Source organism: Cygnus olor, chromosome 1, assembly GCF_009769625.2.
Source record: "Cygnus olor isolate bCygOlo1 chromosome 1, bCygOlo1.pri.v2, whole genome shotgun sequence".
Taxonomy (NCBI): domain Eukaryota; kingdom Metazoa; phylum Chordata; class Aves; order Anseriformes; family Anatidae; genus Cygnus; species Cygnus olor.
The window spans coordinates 15182725-15201724 of record NC_049169.1 but is presented as its reverse complement, the minus strand read 5'-3'; the positions used below and the strand labels follow the sequence as shown (position 1 = coordinate 15201724).

Sequence of the window (19000 nt, the reverse complement as noted above, 5' to 3'; positions counted from 1 at the left end):
AATCATAAAGAGGAAGCACTCAAAAGATGGAGAAAGAGAGTGGGTGTAATGAGGGAGGAAGGAAATAGAGATTTGAATCATTTTTTTTATTCTCTTAACTAAGTGTGGTTGGACTTGTGTCATATATCTTACAAAGTTGATGAATGAGTCTGTGGGCAGTGCTCTGGGAGAGCTACTAATCTATCCTTTGCCCACAGCTATTGGTAGAGGCTTGGCTTCTCATCAGGATTTTACCCTGGGCAATGGGTGTGGGATTTTCTGATTATCAGATTTGCCTGGTGTAAATAAGCTACCTGAATACTTTTCAGCTGTATAGGAGACAGAGCACAGTCCTTCCTGGCATTTTGAGGAATTCTTCCCCTGGCCTTCTTAAGAAAATACAAGATGACACTTGGTGCATTTTGTGTATTTAAGGATAAAATGCTAGAGACCCAGGAATAGAAGTTAATCTTGGGATTAAAGATTAAGGAGAAGACATGAGTGCCTCAGAAAGTAGAGTCCCCACACCAAAGTTCAAAAAACATTGTCCCATATTTTCAAAGGTTGATTCATGTATTAGGGACCTCTGGTGCTGAACATGCCAAAAGGAAAAGAGAGAGAACTTGACATTCTGATCCCAAAGCAACGGACTACTGCACACTTGGAACACAAAGAAAACTGTAGGGATTTTTCTTTGGAGAACTAGATGTCTAAATTCTGGCTTGTTTTGAGGGAAAAGTCATCATCAGCTGATATATGTGATAGAGTGGAGAGTGGGCTGGGTGTTTCTCACTATCTGGGATCTCAGTAGTATATGGAGATTCGTTTACATTTACGTAAGTAAGTATCTGAGTTATGTAATGTTATATATGGTTTTAGAATGGGCACCAATGGCGGAGAGTATGGAGCAATAACACAAGTAGTAATACGGTAGTCGTCAGCCGTGTACAAAAGGTTCTTGGGAAAGTAACAGGGAAACCTTGAATTAGATGTATATAATTTTCCAATGCAATGGTGAAACTGGATTTCAGGTGTTGTGAAACAGCTCTGAATATTTACTTGGACTAATATTTAAATGTAAAGTAACTCTGACATAAAAATTATATGATTAAAACTAACACACATTATTTCTAAACTTTGTTCTGAGGGTTTACATTGCAATTAATTGCTGCTAAATAATATAACTGGAACTGTGTTAGTATAAAGTATATTATCCATCATAATGATGAGTTAACATGTTTTTGATCACAGGTGTTTTTAGTGCCTTATTGTTTAAGGAAGTAAATACCAAAAAAAGCATGAAAAACAGAAAAATGTAACAATTTGTTGTCGTTTCAACCCCTCCTTCAGAGTCAAGTGCTGCTGTATCCCAGTCATTCCCTGCTTGTCTCCAAGGCATCTGAATTTGCTTTCAAAATGTATTTGAGTATGGATGTGTAAAGAAACACATATAACTGTCCTCAGAACAGTAAATGTGAGTAACTAAATGAGCTTGGTCTCATCTGTTTGAAGGCAAATTTGTATCATTGAGGCTTGTTCTGATTAGTGTTGGCCTCACTTCAAGGATCAGCAAAACATGTCTGTTTTTGCTGCAGAAAGGCTGTGTATTAAATCACTCCACGCTGCCACTATGATGTTTATGTTAAAATCTGCCTCTGTCACTTGAGAATCCAAGGTCAGCAAAAGCTTCTGACCGACACTCCGAACTTAATTTGCTCTCCTAGCTGTGAACTTTGTAAGTCCACGACATGGGGCGGAACGGTGACATCTATACTGGTGGGGGAAATGTGCCCGGGAACATTCCTGGGCACTGAGGCCAGCTGGCCTAGAGCAGCCTGCCGTGGTGCTGGTGAGGGTTCTGCTTTTCCACAACACGGTGGCTGCCTGCCAGGGCCCTTCTGGGGATAATCTCTGCAGTGTTGCCTCTCTGCAGCCGTGGCTGGAGATCATTTGGGAGAGCAGTCGTTTGCCCAGGCCAAAATCTTGCTAAGGAGTCTCCCAGCAGCTTAGCAGTGGGGATGATCATGTGCCAGAGCCCAGGAGCCTTTCCTGGTACAGTTTAATTTATTGCTGTGGATGTAGCCAAGATGTGAATGAGACCGAAAGAGAGCGACATGCAAATCTGTTCAAGAGGAAGCTTTAAATGCTGACAGATTGAAGTAATTTTTCCTTGCATCTGGAATTCATGCTTTCTACTTCTGATGTAAATAAACCTCTGAGGCAAAAGTTGGGAGATGCTGATTTATTCTATAGAAATATTTCTGGTCTTAAGATTCTCTTAGAGTGCCAGAACTTAAAAAGATATTCTTTCCTAAACATGTTTTTCTGTCTGTAATGCTTGTCAGCCATCCTTGACTTATTTCAAATAGCGTTTGCTTTCTCCACTAGATTTTGAGCCCTTGAAAAGAGCACAGTTGTCTGTGGTGGTGTGGCTAGATGGCAACTCCACATATTGTTGCCTGGGTGCTAGAAAACTCTTGGATGTTAGGACTTTCCGATGTTCAGGGGTTCAACACTTTCTTCTGGCAGCCGAATCTTTCTTTGAGCCAGCTCAGATGACACCTTTTTGTATGGCAGTGCAACCAACCCCTTCTGTAATTTAATATTCTATTTTTAGTGAATGCAATGGATGGATATATAGGCTGAGGAGCATCTATCTGTCTGTCATGTTCAGATATTTTTAGAGCACTGATCTTTGTAATGCTGATCAGAACCAAATGCATTACATAAGATCAGCATCAATATATATATAATGGAAAGTCAGCTCTGCTGCAGTTGTTCTTATTTTTAGTATTACCCACAAAACTTGTGTGGCTCAGTGCATTATCCCATCATTGTGTTCTATCTCTACTCTGTCAGGATCATTCTAAAGATGAATTTCTCTTCTCTCAGACCTTCTATCACAGGTCTCCTTTCTGAGGCTTCAGATAAGATTGACAGCCAGTGATACTCTTTACAAAGATTTTAATAAATGCCCACTTTCCTTTAAGACTGAAACTGAGCCAAACAATTTATCCCTCATCATCCTTCAGTCTAGTTTATATTTGAACTTGTAATTTGCAGGTGCAAGATTCCAAATTCTTCTTTACTAGTATCTTCAGCTACTATAGTGTTCTTTAATACTGCTTCAGCAGCTTAATCTCTTACTGTTACCTGTAACGATCTTTTCAATTTTCCACTTTTAGTGGATATTCAGCCGTAGTATCTCTGGTCCACTAGCTAGCCATTTAGAGTGGGTTGGAATAGATTATTTTGGAGTTTTTTACAGAGGCAGATTGTGAGAAAACAGACTGTATTCTTCTTACGCCGCTCTAGAAAATTTATTTTTGTCTGTCAGATTTACTGCAAAAAAAGCTGATCCTTTCTTTGGAGTGTATTTAAAACTAGTTTGTAATTACTGAGGTTTAAAATAGATGACAACTTTCTGCACATCACTCCCATCATCGTAATTATTTGTGATTTTGTGGCATATTAATCTTGATTTTTTTTCATGATTTCTTTCTTTATGGGTTTATGGTGCATCTGATATATGATAGTCAATAGAAAATAGGCTGCAGTTTGTCTTTGTTGATGTAGTTTTGAGACTTAATTCTGTCATGCTACAGCTTCACAGATCTTCTAGAATCTCTTCCTGAGATTACAATGAAGTGTGCTTTGCTCTTTGTTTAATTTTTTTTACTGTTTAAAAACAATCTCTAATTAATTAATGTTTCTCCTTGGTTTGTAAACCTTGTTGCAAAAAAAGAGAATGAAAAAAGAAAATGCTAGAAGGCCAGGTGGAGTGGAGAAATAGCAATTAATTCAGCTTTAACGTTGAGCTGAGAAAGAGACAGCATCTTTACAAGGAATTTTCATAATGTCATTTGTCGAAGAAAAAGTGTCTGTCATGTTTGATCAGGGGAATGAAGATTTAAATAAGCTGTTTTCAGCGGGTTATTTAGATTGTAAGCAATATGAATGGCTTATTTTGTCCAGAATCTAAAAGGCTAAGTGTGTTATAAGGATCCAGAGACTATATTGGAACATCTTGGCACAATCATTGAAATTGTTGAGAAATGTAGAAATGCAAGAAGATGTGATTTAGAAGTTAAAATACTGCAAAGATAAACTAGCTGGATAAGAAGGATTGGTTCTTAGTCCTCTCTCAGTATTCATGAGATAGGATTTTTTTCTGAACCTTTCTATCTATACTTAGTGTTTGACTAGGAAAAGGAAGAAAGGGGCTAGACTAAAAAAAAATCTCCATTGTCTGCCTGGTAGAAAGTAAAAATATCTGTAACACGTCGCAAGAAAGAAAGATGTTGATGTAGGAGGGCTATAATTCTGGTTCCTTCTTGGGGAAATGGAAAAAAAATAAGGCCTCATTTATGGAGGAATGTGTTTGTTGGGCTGGCTTTACTGACACACATTCCTGAAGGAAAATGTACTGTACACTAACCCCTCCCTCTCCCCCCCCCCCCCCCAAAAAAAAAAAAAAAAATTGTTTTGCTCATTTAATTTATACAAGGCCACTGAATTAAATATGCTATACTAACAAGAAAACTTACAGCTGATGTGAGCTGCATCTCTGTTAGGTTGTTTACCGACATAACTGTGTGGTTTGGGGCATCTTTTTTTTCCCCACTCATTCTCTTATCCAATATAGCTAAAGTTAACTAGCTGAATAATTCAATGAAGAGGGGAAGAAAAGGGAGGAGAGGGAGAGAGAATACGTTTCCTGGGATCAGATTCTTACAGTGAAGGGAAGATACTATTCATACACTACAGTTTTGGCACCACCTTTAATCTCTATCAGATTTATGAGACCTGTGATGGTTTTGAATTGAAAAGTAAGATGAGTTCTCGTTGTAATGGCATAAGGTAAATTTCTGATTGTCATTATTATTATGTGGTCTTACAAGAATTAATCCCTGTCTTGTACTAGGTGGTGTTATATTGAATTGTGAGTTTTCATTTGAGGATGAATCACTATTTAGAGCATATTCCAACAATGAGATTTGTCTGACAGCTCCAGGGAAATGTATCCTGTCCTCCTGTCTAAATGTCGAATATTGTGAACTTTGGAAGGAGGCATGAAATGTAATGAGCTCACAAGTAGTCACGAACAGTAGTGAAATGACACTTTGAGAAAGGTTTTCTGTAAATAACAGGTCAGTTGTAATGGTGTAAGTAGTGTGAAATACTAAATTTTCCCCACGTCTTTCTGAAACGTGTATTAATTGTAATACACTAGTACCTTGAAGACATGGTGTTACTGCCATTGAAAAACTTGGTTCTGTGCTATCTAAGTGAGAGAACACAAAAATACGAATTCAGTATATGGCACATTAAAAGAATTCATTAATAGGTATTTAAATAGAATATGTGGGAGGCTGTTATATACTGAAATAATTTAAGAAAAGATTACTATTTCATGGTACGGGAATAAAACCTAAAGATGGCAGTGTGTCTAATTTGAAAATAATTATGGGTCAGTTAAGGACCTCTTTTTTTTTTTTAATGGAAAGATCACAAGAGTTTTGTAAGAACAGTCATTAGGAAACTACTTATAACATCCAGAAAATACCTAGAAATTTTCTATCTAGCTGTTAAGTCACTTAAAAAAAACACAAGCATTTAAACTTTTAAAATTGAATTAAAAATCTAGAGGAGAGCATTAAAAAATAACTTCATGAAACATTTTCTTCATTCTCATGTTGTCTTTTACTGTTTAGATCGTGACTCACATAACAAATGTGTGATTTTTTTTTTTTTAAGAGACACTGGCTAACCTCCAGAAAAAAAAAAAACATCCAAGCATAAAAGGCTGGCTTTGAGAATAGTATGCACTTCATTTATCTTGCTGGGAAGGTGGTTAGAAGACTTCTTTGGAATCTAGCATGTAATTTTGCTAACAGGTAGAAGAAGAGCAAGACTGCACAGTCCTTACACTATTTTGTTAGTGTACTCTAAATTATCTCATACCAAATTAAATTTGATGATTCAGAACTAGATTTAGGTAAATGTATATTGGTATTGTGTAGTCTTTGGAATTTCATAATTTTGGAGCAACTTTAGTTGGAGTATGACAGTATAAAGCTCCTTCGTAAATTTCCACAGTGTAGAAGTATTAGGATCTCAGTTAATGCATGGACTGGATACCAAAAAAATTAGATGGTAATTAAATAAGTAGATTCTTTTTTTTAAATATGTAGGTGAACCCTCTCATGTTGGACCTGCTCATTTTGTGTCTCTTGTAGATGGGAGTCTGCTTTTTGCCTCTGGAGGTGCATTTGGTTGGGACCAACAGTTATTGGGATGACATATAAAATGTGATTAATCATTCAGTCATTATTCTGGCAAGCATAAAAAATTTAGTAAACTGTTACGCTCAGAGGTATCAGGATCAACACACATTGTCCCTGAAATCCTTCGAAGACTTGGATTAGTCAGTTTGATAAACCAGAGTATGAAAAAATACAGACGGCATAATTTTCAAGAGTTGACAAATGATTGCAAGTGCTTTGGGTTTCAGATTCTCTGAGATTCCTCGAACAAACTGGTTTTAGGTGAATGACTGCCAGCCGCTTTTGGAAAGTGGAGTTGTTTAAAGCATCTCATTCTTTAAAGACCATGAACCATTACTCACTTTTGATTATTTTGCCCAGTGCTTTTTGTCTCTCATAATTCAAAGGCATAGAGATAAATCCTGTCTTTTCTGTTACAGAAAGGCCATTTGCCATTTTCCTTCCATTTCTTCCACTTTTGAGAATATTAAAGTAGAAAAAAAATAACCCTCAGGGAACAGTTTGATGATTACCGTTGTTCTAGCATGAGTAGCGTGAGCATGATGTTGGGTCTTTTTTCTTTGGTCAAGGACTTAACCGTCCCTCCCATGTTAGTTTCAAATTTTTCTTCCCCAAAGAATTACTGTGGTTTTATAAGATTTTGAATTCTTTCACGAGAAGAACTCCTTTTCTATATTCCTTGCATATAAAATTTCCATATTTCTGAAGAAGGCAAGAAAATAAAAAAGAAAAAGAAATGCTGGAAGCTATAAGAATGTCCTGAGGGTGCAATAGAAATGTTTTTATGTACATTTTAAATTATTGCCTGAACTCACAGCTTATTCCTTTCTTAATGCCCTGAGATATATCATCTTCTTTGAAAAATGAGAAGTCATTTCAAGAACAAATTATTATTTATGATTTATTCTTAAATTCTAACTTATTATTTTTAAAGCAGGACATTTATTTTAATTTATCCTTGTCTATGAAGGACATCATTGACCCCTGACACATTCGTTTAAATCTTACACTTTAAACCTCTATATTATGCCTTTTTTTTTTTTTTCCAAATTGTCCTCCAAGTAACTAATATACTAGCTTGCACAGCTAGTGGAGTTCAGATTGTTGTGTGTTTTGCTGTTAAGTGGCGTCATACTTTTACAAAAAATAGCAAACTGATTCTGGTAAACTTTTGTGTTCCTTGGGTGGAAAGAGATTGTAAAAGGCTCCTTCTGCCATATGGAAAATATTAAACTAAATAGTAAACCATCCCACTTATTTGTAGCTTATGGGAGAAATCCCAGAGCCAAGCCCTATTGACTCAGAAACTCTGCAAATGGATTCTGTGTTTTATAATAACTTGTTATGCTCAGGCAGGAGGCCAAGCACCAGATGGATTGATTGTTTTCTGCCAGAGGTATGGCCACATCAGCTGCCTCTATTAGGAATGTATTTATTCTTGAAAATGTCAGCTTGACAATTGGAGTTCAATTTGTGCTATCAAAACACATTAGTCTCGTGATCCTAGAGTTAGATCAAATGCTTTGTTGAGAGGCACTGCTTTAGTCTTATTTTGATTTAAGATCTTCTCGGTACTCCTAAATTACGATGTTGTTTCCTGCTCTTTAAAGAGTGGGTTTGCTGAGGCTGTTTTAGAACAGAGAAATGAAATAAATGGAGTTCTCTAAAACTGTCATGAAAGATGTACACAAGATCTTAGTTTCTAAGTGTGAAACTGAGCTTCCTCACAAAATGTGTAATCTGTGAAAGGAATGGTAGCAAAACAGCTAACAAATCAGTGTTGCTTCTGAGCTGCCACCTGTTGCAAGAGGGGAAGTCAATCACTTTGAATCAAAGTTAAACAGATTATGGGAAAAGATGTAGCAATAGTCTGAACATTTTTACAAAAAAAAAAAAAAAAGACAAGCAGCATTTTTTATAGCCCAGGAGAGAATCAATTAGTTATTTTATTTGTCTTAATCTAAATTCTACGTTAATTGCTTCCTGGTAAAAACAGCAATTTAACCCAAAGAAAAATTATCACAACATGTCTCAACATGAGAGAAAAAGTACATGCTGCCAAATTAAATATCTCATTTTAGGGATTATGCATAGAAAAGAGTAAAATCTAGACAACTTGATCTGGTTATTTACAAAGCATATTTCCAAGATGGGTCTACAGAAATGGTGCAAATACAATTAGAGAGTGAGAATTCGTCATATGTAACTCCAGGCAGCATATTCACATCTTTGTTCCTGCTTTGCAGTTAGTGGACGGAAGTAGGTGTGCATTTACAGGGTGCGTTTACTCCCCCTTAACTAGGGTCTATACAATAGATTAATTACTCAGTAGATGTGCTTATTTCTCTACTTTTGGTTTCCTGTGTTTGGTCATGTGAATCACTCGTGACATTTTCTGCATCGTGCACCATACTGACCAGACACAAGGCACCTGCAGTCTGGAGGCAGGGTGACCATGTTAGTATGGGAAGGATACAAACTAAACGAAACTATTTTACATGACTTCTGAATTAGGTCAGAGCACAGTGCCAGGTCATGGCTTACAGTTCTCAGTCATGTGAGGCCGAAGCAAGTCAGATGGCCTTCAGTTGGCTTGTTCCTCTTTGTGACACATTTTTTGCGTAGCAGGTTCTACAAGTGTCATTTTTGGTTCAATAAGCTACTTAATAAATTCCATCTAATTCATTTTTTATATTGCTCCCTGTTTCAATAATATGTTCAAATCAAAGCATTATTTGTATTAGATACAATTTCTTTATTTCTCCTGTAATACTTTGTTATTCTTCAATACTTCTTAAGGGTGAAGTGAGTTGGGCAGTGTTTTAAATTTGGATGGTTACACCAGTCTGAAGCCCAGCAGTTTCATGAAATTTATTTCAGGGCACTTGGCTCCATTGGAACTTGTATCAATATTTTACCAAGTGTGAAGGCCCCTGAAAACAAAGCTTCCAACTGATGACAGCAGTAGGTGCCCACTGAGCTGGTAGATAGGGAAAGAGCAGGGCTTTGGGGCAGGGAAAACTACACAGGCTGCTTGATCACCTGTCAGGTCACTGGGTTTAGGTAACTGCTCCTCATCTAGAATGGGTCATTTTCCACATTGCACTTTTTCTCCAGGGAAAGACTTTCCTCAAACAAGTTGTTGTGATTTCACCACGCACACACACACAAAAAGTATTCAGATACAATATTAGCATATATACCCATGTTGCCAGACATTTTCAAAGCAGAGCTATGTACAACTTAGATGATACTGATACTGCTGTCTTAAGGGTTTGGTGGTGAACTTAGTTCAAATTACTTCTAGTTCTGTGTTTCAGTTTCCCACATTTCACTTCCAAGTCCCCTAAAATGGGGTTGAACGTCTCAGTCTGCTAGCAAGAAAATAGGAGGGAAGATTTACTTGTTATAACTTAGTTGCCTTTAATGCAGACGTTTATAGACATTGAAAACAAGTCTAAATTCCATTAGTACTCAATGGAGAGGAGGAGCCTGGTGTGTTTTGAACTTCTACATTAGGATGAAATGAATCATGCCCTATAAAGGCATATTTTATACCGTTGGTTTCAAAGGGGTCTGTAGATCACCATTTTTGGTGTAGATGTATAAAACTACCTGAGAAGACTCTTCATTCATACCTGAAGATAGAGTTGAAAACTTTTAATTGTGCTATTAGCTTAGGATATAAAAGCATAAATTGTCCTTCAGTCTTGGTAGAGTTTTCTATTGTTGGTGAAGTCAGGAGGGGGACCAGTAAAACCTCTGTCTTGGACTTCCGGAGGGCAGACTTTGAGCTGTTCAGGACACTGGTTGGCGGAGTCCCTTGGGAGGCAGTCCTGAAGGGCAGTGGAGTCCAGGAAGGCTGGGCACTCTTCAAGAAGGAAATCTTGAAGGCTCAGGAGCGGTCTGTCCCCACGTGCCCAAAGACGAGCCGGCATGGAAGAAGACCAGCCTGGCTGAACAGAGAGTTGTGGCTAGAGCTTAGGAAAAAAAAGAGGGTTTATGATCTTTGGAAAAGAGGGCGGGCCACTCAGGAGGATTATAAGGATGTTGTAAGGATGTGTAGGGACAAAATTAGAAAGGCCAAAGCTCATCTGGAGCTCAATCTGGCTACTGCTGTTAAAGATAACAGAAAGTGTTTTTATAAATACATTAACACGAAAAGGAGGACTAAGGGAATCTCCATCCTTTACTGGGTGCAGGGGGAAACTTAGTTACAAGAGATGAGGAAAAGGCTGAGGTGCTTAGTGCCTTCTTTGCCTCAGTCTTTAGCGGCAAGACCAGTTTTTCTCTAGATCCCCAGTACCCTGAGCTGGTGGAAGGGGACGGAGAGCAGGATGTGGCCCTCACAATCCATGAGGAAATGGTTGGCAACCTGCTGTAGCACTTAGATGTACGCAAGTCGATGGGGCCGGATGGGATCCACCCGAGGGTACTGAGAGAACTGGCAGAAGAGCTGGCCAAGGCACTTTCCATCATTTATTGGCAGTCCTGGCTATCAGGGGAGGTCCCAGTCGACTGGCGGCTAGCAAATGTGACGCCCATCTACAAGAAGGGCTGGAAGGTAGACCCAGAAAACTATAGGCCTGTTAGTTTGACCTCAGTGCCAGGGAAGCTCATGGAGCAGATTATCTTGAGTGTCATCATGCGGCACTTGCAGGGCAACCAGGCGATCAGGCCCAGTCAGCATGGGTTTATGAAAGGCAGGTCCTGCTTGATGAACCTGATCTCCTTCTATGACAAAGTGATACACTTAGTGGATGAGGGAAAGGCTGTGGATGTGGTCTACCTTGATTTCAGTGAGGCTTTTGACACCATTTCCCACAGCATTCTCCTCAAGAAACTGGCTGCTCTTGGCTTGGACTGGCGTATGCTTTGTTGGGTTAGAAACTGGCTGGATAGCCGGGCCCAAAGAGTTGTGGTGAATGGAGTTAAATCCAGTTGGAGGCCGGTCACTAGTGGTGTCCCCCAGGGCTCAGTACTGGGGCCAGTCCTCTTTAATATCTTTATCGATGATCTGGATGAGGGGATCGAGTGCACCCTCAGTAAGTTTGCAGATGACACCAAGTTAGGTGCGTGTGTCGATCTGCTCGAGGGTAGGAAGGCTGTGCAGGAGGATCTGGATAGGCTGGACCGATGGGCTGAGGCCAACTGTATGAGGTTCAACAAGGCCAGGTGCTGGGTCCTGCACCTGGGGCACAACAACCCCAAGCAGAGCTACAGGCTGGGAGACGAGTGGTTGGAAAGCTGCCTGGCAGAGAAGGACATAGGAGTATTAGTTGATAGTTGGCTGAATATGAGCCAGCAGTGTGCTCAGGTGGCCAAGAAGGCCAACAGCATCCTGGCTTGCATAAGAAACAGTGTGGCCAGCAGGTCTAGGGAAGTGATTGTCCCCTTGTACTCGGCTCTGGTGAGGCCGCACCTCGAGTACTGTGTTCAGTTTTGGGCCCCTCGCTACAAGAAGGACATGGAGGTGCTCGAGCGAGTCCAGAGAAGGGCTACGAAGCTGGTGAGGGGTCTGGAGAACAAGTCTTACGAGGAATGGCTGAGGGAGCTGGGGTTGTTCAGCCTGGAGAAGAGGAGACTCAGGGGCAACCTTATCGCACTCTACAGTTACCTTAAAGGAGGCTGTAGCGAGGTGGGGGTTGGTCTGTTCTCCCGTGTGCCTGGTGACAGGACGAGGAGGAATGGGCTAAAGTTGTGCCAGGGGAGGTTTAGGTTGGATATTAGGAAGAACTTCTTTACTGAAAGGGTTGTTAGGCATTGGAAAGGGCTGCCCAGGGAAGTGGTTGAGTCACCATCCCTGGAGGTCTTTAAAAGACGTTTAGATGTAGTCCTTAGTGATATGGTTTAGTGGAGTACTTGTTAGTGTTAGGTCAGAGGTTGGACTCGGTGATCTTGGAGGTCTCTTCCAACCTAGATGATTCTGTGATTCTATTTTCAGAGTGAAGTTTTTATTTTATGCATTTTAAAGGATTTTTAGGTAACATATCCTTAAGGCCTGTCACTATGTTTTTTTCCAGATCCTAATTCATGAGAGCTTTAAATAATTAAGCGTTCTGGGTCTGTGTTGTTCTGCTGTAGCTTCTAGGACACAAGGTGGTGCTGACTACAGAAACCCCCTTCCTTGTTCAGTCTGGTGCTAAGTTTATGGCTTTCACTGTCGGGGTTGAGTCCTTGCTCTGCTCAAATGGTTAACGCCTTTCTCTTGCAAAGCGTCTTGATGAGTTTCTTTAAACTCGTTTCCCTAAAATATAGACAAATCTGCCTCTCATGAATAAACACCCAAATTTTTAGTCTTCAGATCCTGTTGAATTGGATTTTAAAAGTCTTCCAGCCTCCTTCTTTCAGCTGCTAGATGGAGCAAATTTCAACCTCTTACCTTCGAGAGTGTCAGAAAGGCAATTCCTCCAGTGTTTCATTCTCATTTCAGTCTAGCAGCTGCCCTTGGAATTTTCTTGAAATGCCCAGTGGAACAGCAGCTCATTTTCACATTCCTGAGGGTACCGCAAGACACAGCCCTGGTGATGCATTATGCAAAAGCCCTGGCTGGTTTTTGCTGGTGGGAGACTTCTCTCCCTCACTAGCATCTCATGTTTGCAAAGGGAGCCAGTACTGATGTGTCACCTGTTTTACAATTGCCGCTTGCTGGGGTAGGGGGTGCCTGTGCTTTGAATAGTTGTAAATGGGAAACAGTGTTTGAGGTGAAAGTGAGAACAGTCTACTCAACTGAAGTGAGCATAAGAAAACAATTGCTATGTTTAAAGATGGATACAGACAAGTGGGACACTTACGGTCCTTGTTGTTACTGCTCATTTAGGTCTGGCTTCAGCTTGGTTTCTTTTTCTTTGTTTTCTCAGCTATCAGCCTCAACCCCAGCTAACTCCCAGGGTAATTGATGGTTCCCTGGAGATGGGATCTGGTACTTCAGCTAAGCTTTGTCTTTTAGCTGTTCCCATCCCAGAATAGATTCTGAACCAGGATGAAGTCACCGCTTCTGTTCTCCCGATTTCTATTTAGCATAAATTCACCCTTTTGGCCTTCTGCAATTCTGGATAAATGAAACTGATTACAAAGGCATCAGATTTTATCTCTACTGCCCTCTTCTAAAGGGACTGTATCTTACAGCTGAGTGGATGTGGCTTATTTCATACTTATTTGACTTAACCTATTTACACAGTGCAATCCCCAGCAGTCATATAAGAGAGGAACAATTACATTACCAGTGTGCTTAAGTGTATAAACTTACGTGCAGCACAGAACTTCGAAAGTACTTGCTATATAAAGAAAACGATGACTATGATTCATTGATAAAACCAGGTATGATGGAAAATAAATTGACAGATGATTTGTGTCTAAAGTAAATGGGCCATAAGCATGGTTTGTTGGAACTGGGGGGAGACAATGACATTTTCCTACCTGGATACAGATTGTTCAATGGATATTTGAGGTGTCAAGAATTCAGTCTGAATCGCTGGGACATTGGAATAATGATAAACTATCTGAAATCCTGGCAAATATATGCCAGTGGTGAAGTATATGTACATGAACTGTTGGGTAGACCTCAGTGCAAAACCTTCTTTCCTCAAAGCAAGATCACATAAATCATTGAGGTTACAGCAAGAGAAAGGAATGACCACCTGAGACTTATGCTGTACATGGCGGGGAGCCGTTTCCGTGGCCCACCTTCATGAGAAGCCATCTCGGTGAGCCTGGAGCTGCCCAGTTCCTACTGCTAGTTACAGGAGATGAGTGTTCCAAGCCTTGTTGTTTTAGACCAGCGATCTTATTTTAAAACACACAAGGGAGCAACACATCTAGCTGTCAAAGTTCAAACGGATTAAGCTGAAGAGAATTTAATATTGTAAATAATTTTAGAAATGTTGTTTGTTTTTTTAGGGCATTTTTAGATTTTGCCTGTGAATCTATTGTGCTCTATTGCTTACTGCAAGAGTTGCTTGTTCTGCAGAAGGCTTGTGTCTGTACTTGTTACTGTTTTTATTTACCAGTTAAGCTGTTTTTACCAGCTAAAGTGACATAGTCTAATGATTTCATAATGACTAAGAAAAGGAAATCGTGAGACCTTTGTAACAGACTCTGAGGAACTGAAATTTAGGTGACTAGGATGCAGAATTGGCTGTCCTAATAGTGTCTTTTGTGTGTAATAGCTGTAAATGTGGAAGAAAAAAAAAAAAAAAACACAGTTGAGTTGAATAGTCTATACAGTGCTTAAAAAAGGTGTGAAAAAAGGTTACTGGGTGTGGGTGGGCAGCTGGATGGACAGGGTGTTGTGTTTCTCTGCATGACTCTTTAGTTATTAATCTGTGAAGCCGTAAGTGTGAGAAGCAGAATTCTTAAAACCAGCCAGGTCTGTCAAATTGCAATACTAGGCAGCAAACAGGATTGTACGTAGCTTACATGGCTGTCCTCATCAAGGAGGCAGGGAGTTGCTGAGATGATTTATTTATCAGCTAGTCTAAAGATGCATCCTAATGTCAAACAATTAAAGGTATGTTGGAAAAGACTTCTGCCTCTGCAAAGGCCTCAGAAACCTGTTTATTCTGAAATAAGCCCTAAATTTGAAGAAATGGGAATGAACTGATACTGTCACTGTAGTGCTGTGAATAAATTTGTGTTCATGTGTGCTTGCAAGAACTTGTCTAAAACATTATTAGCAATGCTGGCAAATCCTAGATAACTTGCTTGCATGATGTCTGTGTTTATGCTGAGTGGAAGCTATGGGAAGTGCAGGAATAGTCTTTCTCTAGTAAACATTTGTTGTTTCACTTACCTTAGAAATCTTCATTCTACATTTGTTCCTTTTCTTGAACGTTTTTTTTTTTTACTGCATATTTAGTTTAGGCACTTTCCACAGGAACTACAACTGTTTAAAGACACACTTCATAAAGGTCTCTTGATGACTTGTTCAATGAGTCAAATATATTTTTACTGGGAGACTTTCAGATGTAGGCATCTTCAGGAGTTTCCTGGAGGATAATTTTGTATCCTGAAATACAGATAGCTAGTGAGATAATTATATCGCAGTAAAGCTTTCTATTAATAGCTATTCTTGCTGTAATATTTAGACATACTTCTAGAATTCACATAACCTTTTGTCACTTCTTTGTATTTTTTTAGCTTTCTGTCCACAAGAAATTTTCCATTTGTTTCCCAATTACAATTTATTTTATTTTAAATTACAAACATATGCTGCAGTATCCTTAGAGAACTGTTCTGTAGTTAATTGCTATTTATGTGTCATCCTGGAACTTTGATTTCTGTGGTAATGATAAAAAAAACCACACACTGTGTGGAGTTTAAATATGAAGAATTAATTTTCTGGTTTTTGCTGGAAGATTCATGCAGAAAACTCTCTTTAATGGGAGGAGTAGCAGTTTTGGTTCTTGCAGTTCTATTTTCCTGTTTGCTTACAAGCCACAAATACGTACAAAGTTGTAAGCCACCTATTTGAAGAATAAAGAGTTTTTAGGGAGATGCTTGAATGGTTATCAGAAGTAAGGACTGAAAGCGGACCCACCATTTTGAGTTCTGCTGCTGGTAGGTTATACGGCATCCTCTGATAGGTGACTTCGGCTGATTCTTAGATGATAACGTTGAAGATGTGCAGGGACTGGGTACCTCCAAGACACCTGGCTCTGAGTGCTGTGGGTTTTGTAAGCTGAGACAGCTGTCTTTTTTTTGCTTCTTGTTCCTTTTGTTTCAGTTTGTGTTACATAGAGATGGAAATCACACGAAGCACGACAAGTTAAATGGAAGAATATAGGTTCTGAAGGATGAGCTAAAGTTTTCTGCCATGACCTAAGTTTAGCTAACTACAATTTAGAGGTGATGCACTGTTTAAAGAGTTGATGTTAATATTGTTTTAAAAATTTCTGTTATCACTGCAGCTGTCTACTCAAGGAGATGCCAGCCAGGTGATTGGACCTCTCACAGAGGGACAGAGGAGGAATGTGGCTGTAGTTAATTCACTATACAAACTACACCAATCAGTTCTGAAGGTGGGCTTCCTTTGATATTTCTTTTCTTTCCGTAACGTTACCTTCTCTGCTGTATTGTATGCATATTACCCTACTAGCTGATGAGGACTCTGACAAATACTGTCAAATTTTGGATTAAGAACTGCATCTTAATGTGCATTTTACAGCTTTTTGAGACTTGGTTGGCCCTTGTAAGCACTGCTATGTGATAAGGTGTCAATGTTAAAAAAGGAGTGAAAGATGTGTTTTATAGACGGTAGTCACATCTCATTGCCATTGTTATAAGAGCCTAAACAGTTGAACTCTTTCTGGTTTTTTTCTTATCACAAAAGCCCTGTCTTAGTTCTGGTAAGCCTGATAGTCCTTGTCTGGATCTGGCCCAGCCTAAGCTTAACTTCATAAGAAAACCCCACTGCTTTCCCACAATTATGGCCAAATTGAAAAGGGGAAGGAAAGGGTGAAATCAAGAAAAGTAGTACTTCACAAGTATCTGGTTGTGTTCTTCCTGTGATCAAAGTCTGGCATAGAAATGTTTTGAGGACTCAGCTCAGTTATGAACAATTCCAGTTTACTGACTCAGTGATATCAATGGCTACACAGTCTCTATAAATTAATACAAACATATATAGTGGTGGTTGTAATTAATTATGTTTAAATCCTAGCCTGATTAGAAACAAGATCATGAGAACTTCTGACTGTGGATATGTTTAAAGAATGTTAAAAAAGGCCAAAAAGCCTACAAAATTTGCTTGGATTTTGCAAACAGATGGTAGATCAACTTTTAAGTCTGCTTTCTCTGATGTATTTAGTAATGAACCTCATGTGCCTTAGTGTTGGAGGGAGATCTGATATGATTCAGCCTGAGTTCAGTACTTATCTGGCTTAAAAATACTATTATATAGCATGTTCATAACTGTAAGGAAAGTGATAGAATATTCCTCTAATATATTAGTTCTAATGTTGCTGTAGCTGTACATAAGCAGCTACTTAACATCTAGTATCACAAGTCATAGAAATGAGAAAGAACACAACCATTTTTTCAAATATTTACTGTAGACCTGCTTGTACAGTTCTCCATAAATTCTATACTAAGCAGTAGGAGAATATACCAGTTAAATTTATTCTGATTATAATAACCCTTCAGCTAAATTTCAGTTGAAATCTCTTAAATAATTTATTTGCCAAGGTAGCAGCAGAGTCCAAAGGAAATAGGAGAGCAAAGGACTGATACTGGTGCATTAAGAATTCTGTCTGTATGAAACACATTTGATAGTTATCTGTACATGTGTATTCCACTCATTACTAAGAATAACTCTGTTTAAATGAAATTAAAAGTTGTAGATTCTAATCATTTGTTGAATGTTGACTGTTAACAGTTCCTTTAACATTTGTAGGTCATTGCCAATCAGAGCTCATTCCCAACAGCTGCTGAGCAAACAATTACAGCTGCCTTAAAGGTAATTGAATGTCCAGATGCTGCAGGGAGAGGGTTGAGGTTTGCCTTTTTTTTTTTTGGTTACACTTTAGATGGATGCTTTTTTTCCAGGTATTATTTTGTATGAATGTGTGTTAGCCAAAGCTAGACAAATATTCTGTAATTTTTATTTTGTCTTATCTGCAGCTACATAAGCGTTGCATGTGCCAAGTCACAGCTTGAGTAATGTTTGTATTTAAGAATATTCTCATAATGGTCGGAACCCAGTTGTCATTAGACTGTGAAAATAAATATCTTTCTCTGCAGCACTCACACAGCAGTAACTGAATCCTTTATCACCACCCCCTGACACACACACACACAAACCACCCTGTGATCTTTATGCTATCTGGTGCTTTTCTGCAGGGTGGTGTGGAGAGCCAGGCTATGCTCTGGGTGCTGTGGGTGACAGCTCTCCACATCCATCCTGCTGTGCGCTAATCTGGGAGCGGTTGTGTGCAGAGGAATGAAGGGCAGCTTGCCTGTCTCAGGGGAGTGAATGGCTGAATGAACTGTGTGCACCAGAACATGTCTGTCTGCAAACCAGGAATGCTAGATTGTTCTGCACGTTCTTAAAAGAAAGGCTTTACGTACACAGAAGTAGTAAATAGCCTTATTTATGTACTTCACTGGTTAGATCAATTAAAGTTCAAAGTTATCTTAGGGTTTTGTCCTTCTGCTTAGCAGTTTCTAATACCGAGTAGTAAAAAAGATGCTGTTGGTATGAACTGTTTGTCAAGGTATTTTTGAGGTGTCAGAATGCAAATGCTTGTAGTTTCTGTTCCTTATTTCTGCCTTTTTCTATTTTAGACAGTCCATGATCTAATGGGTAGTGCTGTTCAACCGTTACTGAACTCTGTAGGAGATTCAGTAGAAGCTATTATCATCACTATGCACCAGGAAGATTTTTCTGGGTAAATACCAGTATTTTTTTTAATTTACTATTGCCTTAGTAAGACATCCTGCATATGCAAAATAAATTATTATTGCCATATGCATAATAAATTGTTACTGCCACAATGTCCTTGGAGCAAGAGCCCATGATTATTGAGGGGAAGGTAGGTGATACATTATGGTCAATTAACACTGAAAACAGAATTATAGCTATTGAAACAAATTAATCAGGCAACATGTGTCTTCCTCCTTTTTTTCTGTATCTGGTGAGTAAAATTCCTTTTAAAATGAAAAGAAAACCAAGCAGGGACCATTGTTTGTGTTTTAAAAAAAACTCTTCTGCTTTCAAAATGTTTTTTCTTTTTTTT

The 19000-nt window shown here is 39.0% G+C and overlaps 1 protein-coding gene across 1 annotated transcript in view; it reads left to right on the top strand.

The window, feature by feature from the left end:
- The window catches only part of COG5 (component of oligomeric golgi complex 5), a 185740-nt gene that overhangs the window by 145153 nt on the left and 21587 nt on the right, over positions 1-19000 (top strand). The window contains exons 15-17 of the mRNA XM_040544709.1: positions 16175-16285; positions 17659-17721; positions 18549-18652. Coding sequence (XP_040400643.1) covers positions 16175-16285; positions 17659-17721; positions 18549-18652 — 278 coding nt within the window. The remainder of the gene's footprint in view (positions 1-16174; positions 16286-17658; positions 17722-18548; positions 18653-19000) is intronic.